Here is a 14,940-nt window from a genome sequence, read left to right on the forward strand (position 1 = left end):
CAGTGTGACGTTTTCGGCCCCGGCACCTGCCTACGTCAAGTAGTTCATTGACAGGCAGAGCTACACAGGGCTGCTGCAGGCAGACGAGCCCTGCCTGTCAATCAACTACGTGACGTAGGCAAAAAGAGGTGGTGTGGCCAGGAGCAGAGCGGACCCAGGGCTCCCCCTCTCCGACCGTCGGCCTGACTCCCCCAAGGGCTTTTAAAGCTTAAATTTGTAAAGAAGACGCCGAGCGTAACTATAAATATATGCATAGAAGATGCTTGTGGAGCCCTAGTGCATTGTGTGTGCAGCTTCACAAGCATATTCTTGGTGACTGTTGCACTTTATATAGATGTCTGTAATTTAAGAATAAAATAAAACTGTATCCCCACATAAATGTGAACAGTTCTTGGCTATGTGAGAATGTGTCATGTGAGCAGAAATTTATGAACCTGCCAGACACAGGGTGCTATAGGTTACAAAATTAGATTTCAGATAAACAAAATGTGACTGCTTTTTGTGTACACTATCATACATACCGCAAAGCTATATGCACCGGGCCTGTTACATGTAGAAACTGAGTGCCACTGCATGGTGCTTTTGTACTGTAAGACCTACGGTATATGGTAAAATTCCTCTGTAATATGCCATCTGATGGAGCATGCTACATTTTCTTGTAATAATCTGTGAGGAAACAAACCCCAATGAGGGTAAACTATGACCTACTGATTTCTATGGTTGCTGTATTACAGATTCCTAATGATCTGGAATGTTTCAGACACTGTTAGTCTTATATCCACATTCTCTGTATACACAATGTCGTCAAAAAAGCTTTTTTTGTTGGTTATATTAACATCATTAATAAAAAATTATTTTATGCACTTAAATATTAACAGTCTAACATTCTAGGAAGCTCTAACTAAGCACAAGTATTTGCATATAAGTAGTTCTGTATAGAGGAAAAAATTTGCTGCAATAGTTACAAAGGCAAATTGACTTACCTTGTTGGTCAGAAAGTGATCAGGCGAATTTTTAAAACGATATTTTAGTGTAGATGTAATGACATTCACAAGCTACTTTAACATATTCTGACAAATTTACAGATAACCAACCATTACAAATTATGCAACCTATCCAATGGGCACCAATCGTTTGGCTATGGCCACCAGATTATACATTCTGAGAAAGAATAATAAAAATCAGCTTGAAAATTCTGTAGCAGCAGCCTGCCATTGTTTTCATTGTGATTCTGCTGTACCATGCAAACCTCTGCAGAAAGAACTGACATGTCAATTCTTTCTGCAGGATCTTCTAGGAAATGCACTGCCATCTAAGGAGACTTATTTTCCCGGTGGACATTCCCTTGTGTGAACATAACCTAAGTGGTAACAAATTTTGATAAACTTCTGACAAGTCATTGCAACAGAAATTTTTATCATGTCAGATGTAACCACAGAAATGTTGCCCCAACTGGAATGGTTTACCTGTCTTGTACTGATCCTCAGAGCTGCATTCATAATTCTGCTGGCTTTATTGGAAGCAATATGAAGACATTCTGCTAGCAGATTATTTTATGTAACTACTGTACATCACCTGGTGTACAACACCCCAGAAAGCTACATCAGAGAAACCATTATGTAGACATTGGCCCTGTAAGGAACCTACAGAATTATAAATACAGCTCTTGGCTCTAAGGGATGTTACTATTTATCAGTACAAGTAAGACAAAATTTTCATAAAGTGACCCAAATTTATAAATAAATGTAATCTTCAATCAGCAGATGTTTTTCAGTCTATACCACTACTACATACCGAATGTCCAACCCCTATATCATACAAAAGTCTGGTGCAGAGTTGTATATATTGGATTACATATTTACCTGTGTATCTTGATGTAAAATGTTAATGTGAAGCTCCCACTTCTACTTTTCTTTAAACAAGAAATACAACATTCTACTAGAAACAACTGCAGTTTTCTGGGAAGCTGTATAAAATAGCTTTAAAAATACATAAAAAATACCAGCACACTTTCTTTCTTTCTATTCTTTGGATCTATTGCCCAGAAGGCCCCATGGTCCTGTTTTTCTATATGGGGAAAAAAAATACTAAATAAAAATTGAAAAATTAAAAAATTAAAATCAGCACCATTAACAGTTACCATAGTAGTTTTGGGTCATATGATGTTAAACCCCATAAGATCAAACTGTGTTACTCTAATGAAAAAACAGTAATCTCTAAAACCTACCTAAGGAGTAACATTGATGGGTATATTTTAGTTCTAATAGGCCAAGTTTTTCCTTCATCAGCTCTTGTGATACTTTGTCAAATTCAGTCCAAGCATCAATATTATTAATGCATAACAGTACAGCATTCAAGTTATGTGTAAGTTGCTGGGACTCCTTACTTTGCTTTATAATATTACCCTTGTGCAGCCCACAGTGGATTTTGGAGAGCCGAAGGATTACATTTATTGTTAACAACAAAACCATGTAATATTTTACACAGTCCCTTTCACACTGATGTCACTGCATTACAAGGCACGGTTGTAAATCATAGAAATGGTATTAAAGGAACACTCTGCAAAGAGCTGATTCACAGTAATATGCATAGAGCACGAATTGAGGAGGTTTGATATTTATGACCTATTCTGAGGCTAGGTCATCGATAAACTTAGCCTAGAAAACCCATTTAACCCCTTAAGGACCAGGCCCATTTTGACCTTAAGGAACAGACCAATTTTATTTTTGCATTTTCGTTTTTTCCTCCTCACCTTCTAAAATCCATAACTCTTTTATATTTCCATCCACAGACCCATATAAGGACTTGTTTTTTAGGTGACCAATTGTACTTTGTAATGAACCCTCATTTTACCAAAAAATGTACGGCGAACCTAAAAAATATTTTTTCAGTGAGGAAATTTTTGTGAAAACCACAATTTTGCAAATTTTGGAGGGATTTGTTTTCACGCTGTACATTTTACGGTAAAAATTACATGTTTCATTTATTCTGTGGGTCGAAATAATTAAAATGTTACCCATGATTACATACTTTTCTATTATTGTACTGCTTTTAAAAATATCAAACATTTCGTACAAATTCATTATGTTTAAAATCGCCTTATTTTGACCACCTATAACTTTTCATTTTTCCGTATACGGGCATGTATGAGGCTAGTTTTTTGCGCCGTCATCTGTACTTTTTATTGATACCACATTTGCATATATGAAACTTTTAAATCACTTTTTATGAATTTTTTGGGGGAATAAAATGTTACAAAAAAAAACTGCAATTTTGGATTTTTTTTTATTTTTCACATTTATGCCGTTCACCACATTAACATTATATTTTGATAGTTCAGACATTTTACACACGTGGCGATACCGAATGTTTTTTTTTTTTACGCTTTTTGGGGGTAAAATGGGAAAAAGGACAATTTAAGTTTTTTTTGGGGGAGGGAATTTTTCACATAAAATTTTTTTTTTAGTCCTTAGGGGACTACCTATAGCAGTCATTTGATTGCTAATACTGTTCAGTGCTATGCATAAGGCATAGCACAGATCAACATTATCACTGATCTTCTGCTCTGGTCTGCTCGATCTCAGAGCAGAGCAGAAGACCCCTGAAGACAGCCGGAGGCAGGTGAGGGGACCTCCGGCCGTGGGCGATTCGATCATCCATTTAAAGACGCGCATTGCCGCAGATGCATCTGAGGGGTTAATGGCAGACATCAGCACAATCGCTGCTGTCCGCAATTACTGGCAGGTCCCCAGCTGCATGACGCGAGCACCGCTTCAATGGGTGCGGTCATCTACAGGATGTAAGTGTATGTTCTGGTGCGCAGAGTACATCCGCATTAGGACGTACATTTACGTCCAAGGTCGTTAAGGGGTTAATGTGTCCGCTGCACAGAGTGACTCAGTGTGTGAAGGGTCATGACTACGGGGCTGGAGTATCGTGATGTCATGCCCTGCCCCCTAAAGGCAAGTCTATGGGAGGGGGCGTGGTGCCCCTCCCATAGACTTGACTTGAGGGGGTGGAGCGTGACGTCACGATACTCTGGCCCCATAGTCGTGAAGCCCTACACACTGAGTGATCATCGCTCTGTGCAGCGGACACAGTTGGGTGCTGCATGCGAGATTGCGGGGGTCCCCAGCGATCAGACATCTTATAAGATAAGATGTTTTAGGGCCGGCGTACCCCTTTAAAGGATGTAAATGTACTGAATGATACCACCTAAATGTAAAGTTGGGATTGCCCAAGCAACTCATGTTATTACAATAGGAAACTGTTTGTAAATGCAAGACAAATTTATGATAGGTCAATTCAAAGCAAAATGATAGAATAAGAATACATAGTATCTGTTTGATGTAGTCAATGTGTAACAGTGAAGGCACCCCTGTAATCAGTTTCTATATAGCATAGTAGGGATAAGTAACATTAAGCTTTGTAATTTCAGCTATGAAATGGTTATTTTATTGGCAGCTTTGGATATTTGTGAGCCTAATGCATAATGTTTCAGTGAGCACGCTAGAAAAACAGCCTGCAGGAAGAAGAATCCGATTTAACAATTACATGACGTGGTCACAGTAACCCTTTTGAAGAAATACCAGTAAATACATATTTAGTGAGGCAATATTAATTTATAGTAAAATGGATAAAAGTAAAACTCTCACATCTTAACACCGGAAATTAACATCCACGTTTAAAAAAGTCAATATTACTTACACATAGTTTCATAAAACTTTATATATGTTGATACAGTGCTGAAACATAATATACAAATATGCAGGTCAACTGCATAGCAGTGAGATATTTAGATTTCAAACAGATACAGTATTAAAGTAGTGCACTGGTAACCTCTTTATTATAGGCTTCATGTGATACGTTACCCCACAAAAACATAACATGCGCTTTATTAAAGTAGAAATATTGCACAAAGACTGTCCTGCTTTTCCAGAAAGCAGGGATGTTCTACTACGCAAAATCATCCATAACTGAAGACACAAATCTTCCAAACTCTTTATGGAAATGTATGAGCTTTTTAATGACAATATGCAAGGGGAGGTTGTGGTAGCTTTAAGAAGGTGTAATCTTGAAATATTTCCTCTCTCTTTGATAAGCTGATATTACTGTATATTAAAATGTCTACAAAAGGTTTTTGTAATGGTGGAGCCACCAATGACCTTTCCTGAAAAAAAAACCATCAAGCTTTGTATCAACCATTATGTTTATATTCTCTGCAATAATGAACTGGATATAAAATGCTATACAAAGGTGTACCCACTCAGATGCCCTGGCTCTTCCACTGGCAGTGTTATAGCGATCACAAGTGCACTTGTTGCCCACACAAACGAAAAACCATTTGGTAGACAGAACTTTCCCTAAGAAGGCAGCAAAGAAAATGCACAGTGTTTAAAAGCAATCACTGCCTTAAACTAAGAATTATTGGTGAAATCCTTGTACAGAATGGTCACCCTATTTGTAACAAAAGTTCCAAAAAGGCAAATACTGCTATTTAACCCATAGATTAAGTCAAAGACATTAAATAGTACATAGCTTGGGAGGAAAATTGTTTTTCTATTTAACTCACATATGGAGGTGATCATACAATATGGTGTCTGTCCATCCGTGCCCATATGACCTCAAGGTCTGGTGCTGCGATTGCTAGAAGACCAAACACCTTGCTGTTCTGTTGACAGCTGTTACAGCTGGATCGTGTCAGACACAATGACTTATATTGCAAGGTAGTGGGGAAACTTGTAAACTGGAATATCTGTGATCTATAAAACTAAATCTGGAATGGACAAAGAGTGTAGAGGTTAGGAGCCAGGCAGACATTTTAGTGGCCCATTATATGTGTTTTTCTAGACCTCGATACAAAAAGTAATTTGCATCTCATTAGCTAACTCCTAGGCATACGAGTTACAAAGGATCCTGGGATGTGCCTAGTCCTGATCTAAAGGATATTGAAACAGAAACAAATCATGCAGACCAGACTTTAAAGGGGTTCTCCAATACCTAAGTAAGCAGTCAGATGTGCCAGGCATACATCATCTGCAAGTCCAGTGCGGCAAGGTTCAAGACCAGTCTAGCAAGGTCACATCTCCAATTTCATCTCCAAATCGATTGTATGATAAATAGAACATTTACAGCAGCACATAAGTGAAGTCTGCAGTATGGAAGAACACCATACATGTACAATAACTGTAAACAACAGCGATCATATGGCACTATCCTTCTAAGAGGCAATGCAGCAAGTCTTACATTACATTCTGTACTGTGTGCAGACCTATAAAGCTCTCTAAGATCAGAGGGTTTAAATAGCATGCAGAATTTAACAGACTACCTAAATGGAACTAAACAAATATTCTTAATCCACAGAAACTTTAGAAAGTTCGTGAAAAAAAAATGTGGTGCAATGAGCAAATGGGTAGGCATCTTGGCCATATCTGTGGTTGTGTATTCTGTATATGCTACCAAATCGCTGGTGGCAAGACCACCATCATTATATACTATTGCTACATTGAGGATTATGACCCTAGGACTGCTGCTAAATTCCCTATATTAGACCTATAAATCAAACATAATATAAGGCATTGAAAAGAGTCCCTAAGAATTTCCAAGAGAAAATATGTTGTGAGGTAACCATCTTTGCAGAATGGAAATTTGTAATAACCTAATTTTATCAGTATTAATTACTAAACAATATTGACTAACTAGAATAAATATGTACAACATACATAATGCACATCATTTTGTTAGGATACATGGCACATAGGCTACATGTTCACATCCACAATCCCCCGGCCAGTGACCATAGTCATGCAAAAATATACAACAACTAATAGAAAAGTGCCTTAAAACCAACAGACACATCAGTAGTAATAAATTAATCCATATTAAAATTAATATAAAAGTTGTTCAAGTTTTTTTTTCCTTTTTTTTTTTTTTTTTTTTTTTACATTTTTGTATCAGATATGTCATGCAACTGAAATACAATTTCAACAGGCACTCCATGCATTTACTGTAGATTGCATTCACTTTATACAAAGTGTTTTAGAATAAAACTCCTTGGCCAGTGAATGAGCAGTACCTGAGGCTACCCATATAGGCTTGGTTCAATTGCATCTTGGCCTCCCCTGTTATTTGGAGGTATGGGCCTCATACAAGCTAGCACATTAACTTTTTGCCATAAAATGATATGTTGTCATACAAAGCAGACGGCAGCTTTAAAAATGTGCCAACACATCCCGAGGTGGCTTTTTATCTAACCCACAGTCTCTTGGAATGAGTTAAGCCACATATTTCAAGTGCAGATCCCAACTTTAACAAACTTTGTGAATGAATTTTTTGCTACTTTTGGCACAAACGCTAATGCATAACCATTCTCTTTCCAGCTGTATACAACCTTTCACTGAAATAGTAAACTTAAACCCCACAGTGCCTTGAAACAACTTGAGCCACTGTGCCAGCCTTGCTCCATGCAGGGACACTAGCTGCGCCTTCACACTTCAGAAAAAGATGTATTTTTGCCAAGCTCCTTAATTCCCTGTAGAATTCGCTTCATATGACCCACTTTCATTATCCCCAGATCCTGCAAGGAAAACCAAAGAATTTGTTATCCTAAATGCTATGTCACATATTAAAAATTGAGAATTTCATTTTACCCAAACACAAACAAACATATACTGGAACTTCAGGGGGGAAAAAAGGTTTAAAAATATTAAAGTGCTTTTTTCACCAAAAGGAAAGTTAAAGTACCAGATAAGTGCAGAACCAACTCCTTCAACCCCTATGGATCATCAGAAGAAAGGAGACAAGTTCTCAAGTGGCTACACATTTTATCTACACTGAAACTTTCACCCACACAACTCACAGGGGAACTAAAAACACATCCACATTTGCTTCAATGGATTTGGGTTGTAGTTTCCATGTATACACATTGACTAGTAACATATAAGAAAAATAAATGTGCAAAACAAATGCCAAATGGGACCCTGCTTCCTTCATTCTTGGGATCAGCAATCGTACCAGAAGTGGGTTCCTCACTGATTATAACACAATGACATATTTTAGTAAAATTGGAATAACCCTCTAAAAAACAACACACTCTAAAAGAGGACCTGTGGACTCTTGAAAAACACCATCAGTCACAATCCTTGTGGATTCTTGCTTCACAAATACGTGCAACAACTGCCCCCCCCTCCCCCCCGCCAAAAGTTCCCTCCTATCAATGCCCTTAGTTTTATCATCCAATATGCTGCTCAGGGGACCTCCTCCTTGACAGCCTATGGACTACTTTGCAGTCATAGACTGACTGTCCAGTTGACAAGCTAGGCCCTAATTCGCATATTGAGTGCCAAAACTAATGGCACAGATAAAGAGTAAATTGGGATAGAAAAAAAAGCAAGGTGTACAGGAGCAGTGGCTCCACATGGATCATGACAGCTGATTCTTTTTGATGATGCCACATGTCCTCTTTTAGCGCTGCAATAATAGGGAACGTTTCAAAAAAAGGAAATAAAAACTCTAAAAGTAGCAGAGAAGTGCACTTGCCAGCTCCCATTGAGTAAAAAAAAAAAGAAAAATAGAGAAACCACACTGAAAAAAGAAAATTCATATTAAAGTCAATGGGAGCTGGAAAACCGCTCCTTCTTTTGGGGCTACTTTTCCCCATGTGAACATTCCCTTACAGGAACTAAACCTATAAGACTGACATTTAGCATACAAATCACCTTGGAATATTGTATCTTGTATTCTGGTGCAGGGATTTTGCGGACTGTTTTACTTTTTGGCAACATTGCAGAAAAGAGCAGCATAACTTATCTAGGCCATAAAAAGCTGGCTGTAAAAAATATTAATTCCACTTAAGGACATAGCAGAACACACTGGGGGAAATAAAACTGTAAAAACTAAAACTGTCTGGTTTTGCCCACTACAACTAATCACAGGTCAGCTTCAATTTTACCAAAGCTCATTAAGATATAAAAGCTGAGCTGTGAGCGGGTGCTGTGGGCAAAACCCTTTTCCCCCCCGTGTCCATGAGTACAAGTTTAGGTGATGGAACAATACAGGTTAATGGAGACGATAAATCAGTCAATAAACAGAAATATGGCATTGTACAATGAAACATTATAAAGCTACACAATGTTAAAAAAAAAAAAAGCACAAAAAGCAAAAAAACAACCAACAAGCATGTTATGGTAAAAAAAAATGGTTATTACAGGTAACAATTATGGAGAAACATGAGGCAGTGCAACATTAGAATAATTAAACTGTTTTACAACTTTGTTAAGTGACTCAAAATTGAAAATCCCTTAGGTAGCACATAATTATGGTAAAAGCATACAGAGATGAAAAACATTTTTCTGAGTGGGTTCAGCTTTTGGGGGGAGCTGCACGTATAATGTATGGCATAGGGCTCTAATCAAACCTAAGTTTTTGTTTATGTTGTCACTCACTCTAGCGGACCAGTCTGCCCACTTTAATAAGCACTTATGCAGTTTTAACACTCCATTACATCACAGGCCTCATAAAAAAGTCATTAGGCAACCCATTTTATGGCAAACAAATTAACAACAACAATAAAAAAGTCAAATATTATTAAAAAAAATATTTAAAAGGAAATCAGTCACCAGTGTCACCTGCACTAACTTGTCGATACAGACAGGTAGTGCAGGTGACACTAATGACAAAGGTACTTACCTTGTCCCATTTCGTGCTGTGGTTCTCCGGCAATCCTCTTTGATATCTTCAGCTCCGGACCCGACATGGAGCATGGGCGGAGCTTAGTTGTTTTCTGCTGGGTCCCGCTGCTAGAAAACAGCAGTGGTGACGTCACTAAGCTCCGCCTATACTCCAATTCGGGCCTGGAGCTGAAGATACAGGAGAAGATACAGGAGAAGATTATTGAAGAACGACTGCACAGAACGGGACAAGGTAAGTACTGTTGTCACCAGTGTCACCTGCACTGTGTCTGTGACTGATGACAGATTTCCTTTAAGGAATTTGGAACCTATTAAAGAACATTCCCCATCATTAGTTGTACAGCGACATTGGTTTTTATTTACTGTACAGCTGCACCTGTGTGTTTAATTACTCTAATTTGGTCATGTGTTCACCAGTCTGTCCCTCAAAGTTGGCATGCTTAATGTGTGTCAGCTGCCTTACTGTAGACTACGGGATGATATAATCTAGTACCTGTTGCCTTCCTGCTAGCTCCCACACCGCTCTGCACCTAGATCTCTAAGCAGTTATACACTTCCCTTGAGGCTGTGTTCACACATTTCCTTTTTTGCTGCGTTTTCCAGTGTCAAACATCGTGGCAAAAATGGTGATATTTTATGGAAAAAAGTACGAATCACTGTAAAAACATGTCATCTATACCCCAATTTTGGAGAATTGCAGCAATAACAGCAAAAATGCAGTCAAAAATGTGATTATAGGTCAAAAATGTAGCCTCATGTCAATATATGTGAATGGTCCTCAACCCACTTATGAGTCTAATGAGTTCACCTGAGTAAACTCCAGCACTTGTAGCTTAATTAGATGGCCAGCCGCAGTCACCCGCTCAGCCAGAGGATTCATGGGAAATGTAGGCAGCATTACAAAATCCCTTCAGTGTAGAATTTCAAACCAAAATGGAGTCAATCGTATGCTTGCCAGATAAGCTAATACAGGTAAGCAAAAGGCATACACAAGAACCTCTACATTATTTTTTAATAAAAGTCTATGCAGCCTTGTGCAGCACCTCACGAAGGTGGATTCTCTCTTTAGAGTTCTTTAAATGTGTCATGGACTGTAGTCTTTCTGCACTTAATGTAATGGTTTTATAAGTGGTTCAAAGTTTTTTCGTAGTGTAAATGTTAAAAAATAAAAAAATTTAATAAAATACCTTTCAGTAAAAATGAAAGGGATTATCCATCAATATCAGATGAGGCATTCCCGCCGATTAGCTGATCACTAGAAAGGGACAATGTTGCGCACAAGAGTTGTGTACTGTGCTCAACTTTTATTTCATGTAATGTTGGCTGAGTTTATGATAGCTCGGCAATGTTCTGACGCCTAATAGAGAATGAATAGAATGCTGTCCATACAAGAGCATTGTGCTCCATTCATTGGGGGGTCAATACCTCTGTTCTTGTGATAAGCAGGGGTTGCAGTGGCCACACCCAATGAACATGTTATTCCCTTTTAGCATGCATCTAACTGAACATGTTTGGGTACTTAAAAGCTATTTGCGGTCATAAGTCCTATGGAACCAATTTCTGTATTGTTTAGTTCCCTGTTCCTCCATTCGTTTTTCAAATACAAGTATAGCACACTATTAAAATTACTTTGGGCATGTGAATTATTTAGCTGGAATTTCATCTTACCTGACTATCCCTTTAAATTCTGTTCAAGAAAAGGGTTACCACAAATATAACAGATGGAGGGGGCTCAGGTAACAATGAGTATTCAAAATGTAATAACTGGGTGCTATCAAGAGGTATTTAAACCATAACAATAGACCTAAGAACAAGCAAACACCTCTTTCGCAAGAAGCACACCAAACAAATAGTAGTGTCGTACATGAAAAATATACAAGGACGAACAAGTTAAAAACACTAAAAAATAAAATACTCTTACCACTTAAAGTGGCTCATTTAGCTACACTGTCACTTTGTCTTAGTGCTCAGTGACTGACTACAGTGGAACTTCATTTTGTATTTTCATGACAGGGATTATTCCTAGTGTAGGCTGTCTTCTTGTGGGTCTTTATTGACTATTTATTGTCTGAACTATTTCATTTATTTTGATCCTGAGGGATGCCACACTTTCAGTATATTGTTTCTTTTTGGAACCAGTGGAGAGTGCTTCATTTACCTTGTACATAGGATGGGTGCCCGCTAGAGGGTGTGCTATTTGCCGCCCTTTAGTAACCCAAAGTATTTTTTTTTGTGTTTTTAACTTGTTTGTCCTTATACATTTTTCATGTGCATTTATGTATGATGGAATATTTTATACTTTTTGAATACGACACTACTATTTGTTTGGTATGTAACACACTTTGTTGTGCTACTCATTTTCAGACAGCAGTTTTATGGCACACATTTGCAGATAAGGCGATTGTCTGATTAAGCGAATATATGGAAAAAAAATAGTGCTCAGGCTCACCACCCACTATGGACACGTTGCAGAACGACTCCGGTTGTACTATAGTTGCTGGAGCACAGACTGTGTGGGCTGCTTCCCGTATGCAGCAACTGAATGGAAGGGGAGGTCCAGCTCTCAGGTGGATTGCAGTTAAGACATAGCTTTTACTGTCTTATATTAAAAACATGAAGAACAAAAATGCCTAATAGTGTGTTAAAAACAGCACGCCAACGCTTTCAAGCTTAGGTCAAGTTCTTAATCATGGTAAAGTAGCACAATACAGTGATGGTTTATATACACTCATAGGTAAAGTGAAAAGATTGACACGTGAATACCCGCGAGGTGGTGGGCGGCAGATTCAGTGTGTGACAACAAATCCGGTCATACCTAGCTGCAACACATACAAAACCTGGTGGGGATATTGGTGCCGCAACTAGGTAGACGGGGCTGCAGTAGCTCGTAGCAACATTGCATGAGAACATGACATGGCCAGTTGTAAAAAAAAGTGAAAAGTCCGAACAGCCCATGTACACATGCACGCACTAAGGCGGACATTCGTACGGAAACGGAGTGAACAAAGGTATATAGATATGTGTGTGTAGATAGTCAGCGTCCAGACTATTTGGCAATAGCTGCACATGTATGTCGTATGATGCCTTCTGCACCAGGTGTTCAGCTTGAATATGGAATATACAATATAAAAGAGCATTTTTAAATTGTTCACAAAGTTATTGTGTATACACATACTTTAAAAACCTATTAGTTTTAGCTATCACCTGTGTATCAACATATACACTAAATAAGGTGGTACATGGACTAACCAAGCGAACAGAAAGGCGAGAGTGTCAAGCGCTATTGTACATCAGTGAGTTGTTGACAAGAAATATTCCAATATTTAAGCACATGCCACTGCCACAATGACATGTGCAGGAGACCTAATAACCAAAGCGTTTCTGTAATGAATACAAGAATTATATCATATACAACCGATGAAGATGAAAAATATCGAAAAACTGGCACAAGTCCATGGATCATCTCAATAACACACAAATTATCTGAAAGGGTTTAATGGCTTATCGCCCAACATAGAACAACTGTATGTGGAAAAATTATTACAATCATTTTGCTAACAATATGGACCATACATAATAGAAAAACTATGTTTCAAAAAGGGGGGAGGGGGGGGGAGGGGGTTAAATAAAACAAGAGAAAAAGCCAAATGTATACAAAATATATAATGATTCTAGAAAGAATAGCTCTAACAGATTTAAGAATGCCTAGGGTGAGGTTTTTTTTTTGTTGAGAGAACCCAATCTAATAAATGTACATTAAATCGTTATGGTAGTTGAGTCCGCTTGGTACACAGGAGTCCAGGGACAGTATCCAAAATGTCTCCCATGTAGAAACCAAACGGGATGAATCCTATATACAAATTACGGGGATTGAGAGAGTCCAGCAACCCCACCACGGAGGGGACTGGGCCCGTTTGGATTTTACACGGAAGGCATTTTGGATACTGTCCTTAGACTCCTGTGTACCAAACGGACTCAACTACCGTAACAATTTAGAAGGAGATTTATCATTATTTTCAAACGTATGACTTTTATATGACAAATTTTTTTTAACTTACTTTTGTTTACATGCGACCTATTTATCAAATAGTCGCACGACCTTGATAAATAAATCACATGTAAGCAAAACCCGGGAAACATGCTTACAAAAGCATTTCTTAAAGGAGAAAAGTTTTCCCTTATGTTAACAGCCAAAGTTCTTTATCTACCCTTTATTACCAGTAGCGTTGCTAGAGAGTGACGGGGAGGGGTGTGCGTACCGCATCAGGTGAAACCCTGACTGGCCTGCCTGGCATTAAATAGCTGCACTACAACTATCCCACAACAACCCCTCCAACCTCCTCAGAAATTAAAAAATATTAAAAACATACTGTGCCGCACCCTGAATATCCGTACTCTGGAGGCTTTTTTGTTAAATTTTTTTGCCCGCATTTTGTGATGTTGGTGGGCAGAGTCTTGCGTTGCTGCGCTGAGGCCGGAGTTTACTTCAGGAAGGAAGACAGCGCAGCACAAACAGACACATAAACAATAGTGAAGCCACACAAAAAAAAAAAACCGGCTCGGTACGTTACCCACCCAAAATGTGCATGAAGCTGTATTTTTTTTTTAAGGAAAAATGTTTGTGCCACATATGGGTTATTTATGTAGTCTGTAAAAATTCTTACACCATTATTTTGTGCTTTATTCTATTTTAACACAACATTAATAAAAAAAATGTGGGTATGCCAGCATGTACGTGTCCTAAAATTAACAAGGTGTGCAGTGTGTATTTTCAACCATAAAATTAATAGAATTATTAGTTATATAATTAAAGGGGTAGTCCTGTGGTGAAAAACGTATCCCCTATCCTTAAGTTTCAGATAGCGATCTCCTGTACGGGCCCCCCGGCTCGCTGGCCAGATAGCGCGTGTTGACGACCGCACAAAGCGGCGGCCAACACGCTCCCTCAATACATCTCTATGGCAGAGACAGAGATTGCCGAAGGCAGCGCTCCGGCTCTACCATAGAGTTGTATTGAGGGGGCGTGTCAACCGACGCTTTGTGCGGTGGTCAACAAGCCCCCTTCCCGCGGGCTGTCGGGGCCCCATACAGGAGATCGCGGCCGGGGGGGGGGCTTGTCCAGTGGTCGGACCCCCCGCGATCTTAAACTTATCCCCTATCCTTAGGATAGGAGATACGTTTTTCACCACTGGATATCTCCTTTAGTTTTTTCTTTAATTAACATTAAAGGGGGGGGGGGCTTGTCCAGTGG

The 14,940-nt window shown here is 38.7% G+C and overlaps 1 protein-coding gene across 7 annotated transcripts in view; it reads right to left on the reverse strand.

Annotated features, from left to right (window-relative positions):
* Positions 1-4,027: 4,027 nt before the first annotated feature.
* DGKH (diacylglycerol kinase eta) overlaps positions 4,028-14,940 on the reverse strand; it is a 283,882-nt gene continuing 272,969 nt past the window's right edge. For all 7 annotated transcript variants that reach the window (XM_056555450.1, XM_056555452.1, XM_056555453.1 and 4 more), the window contains one exon: positions 4,028-7,576. In XM_056555450.1, coding sequence (XP_056411425.1) covers positions 7,487-7,576 — 90 coding nt within the window. In that variant the 3' untranslated portion in view covers positions 4,028-7,486. The remainder of the gene's footprint in view (positions 7,577-14,940) is intronic.

Source organism: Hyla sarda, chromosome 2 (genome assembly GCF_029499605.1).
Source record: "Hyla sarda isolate aHylSar1 chromosome 2, aHylSar1.hap1, whole genome shotgun sequence".
In the NCBI taxonomy this organism is placed as follows: domain Eukaryota; kingdom Metazoa; phylum Chordata; class Amphibia; order Anura; family Hylidae; genus Hyla; species Hyla sarda.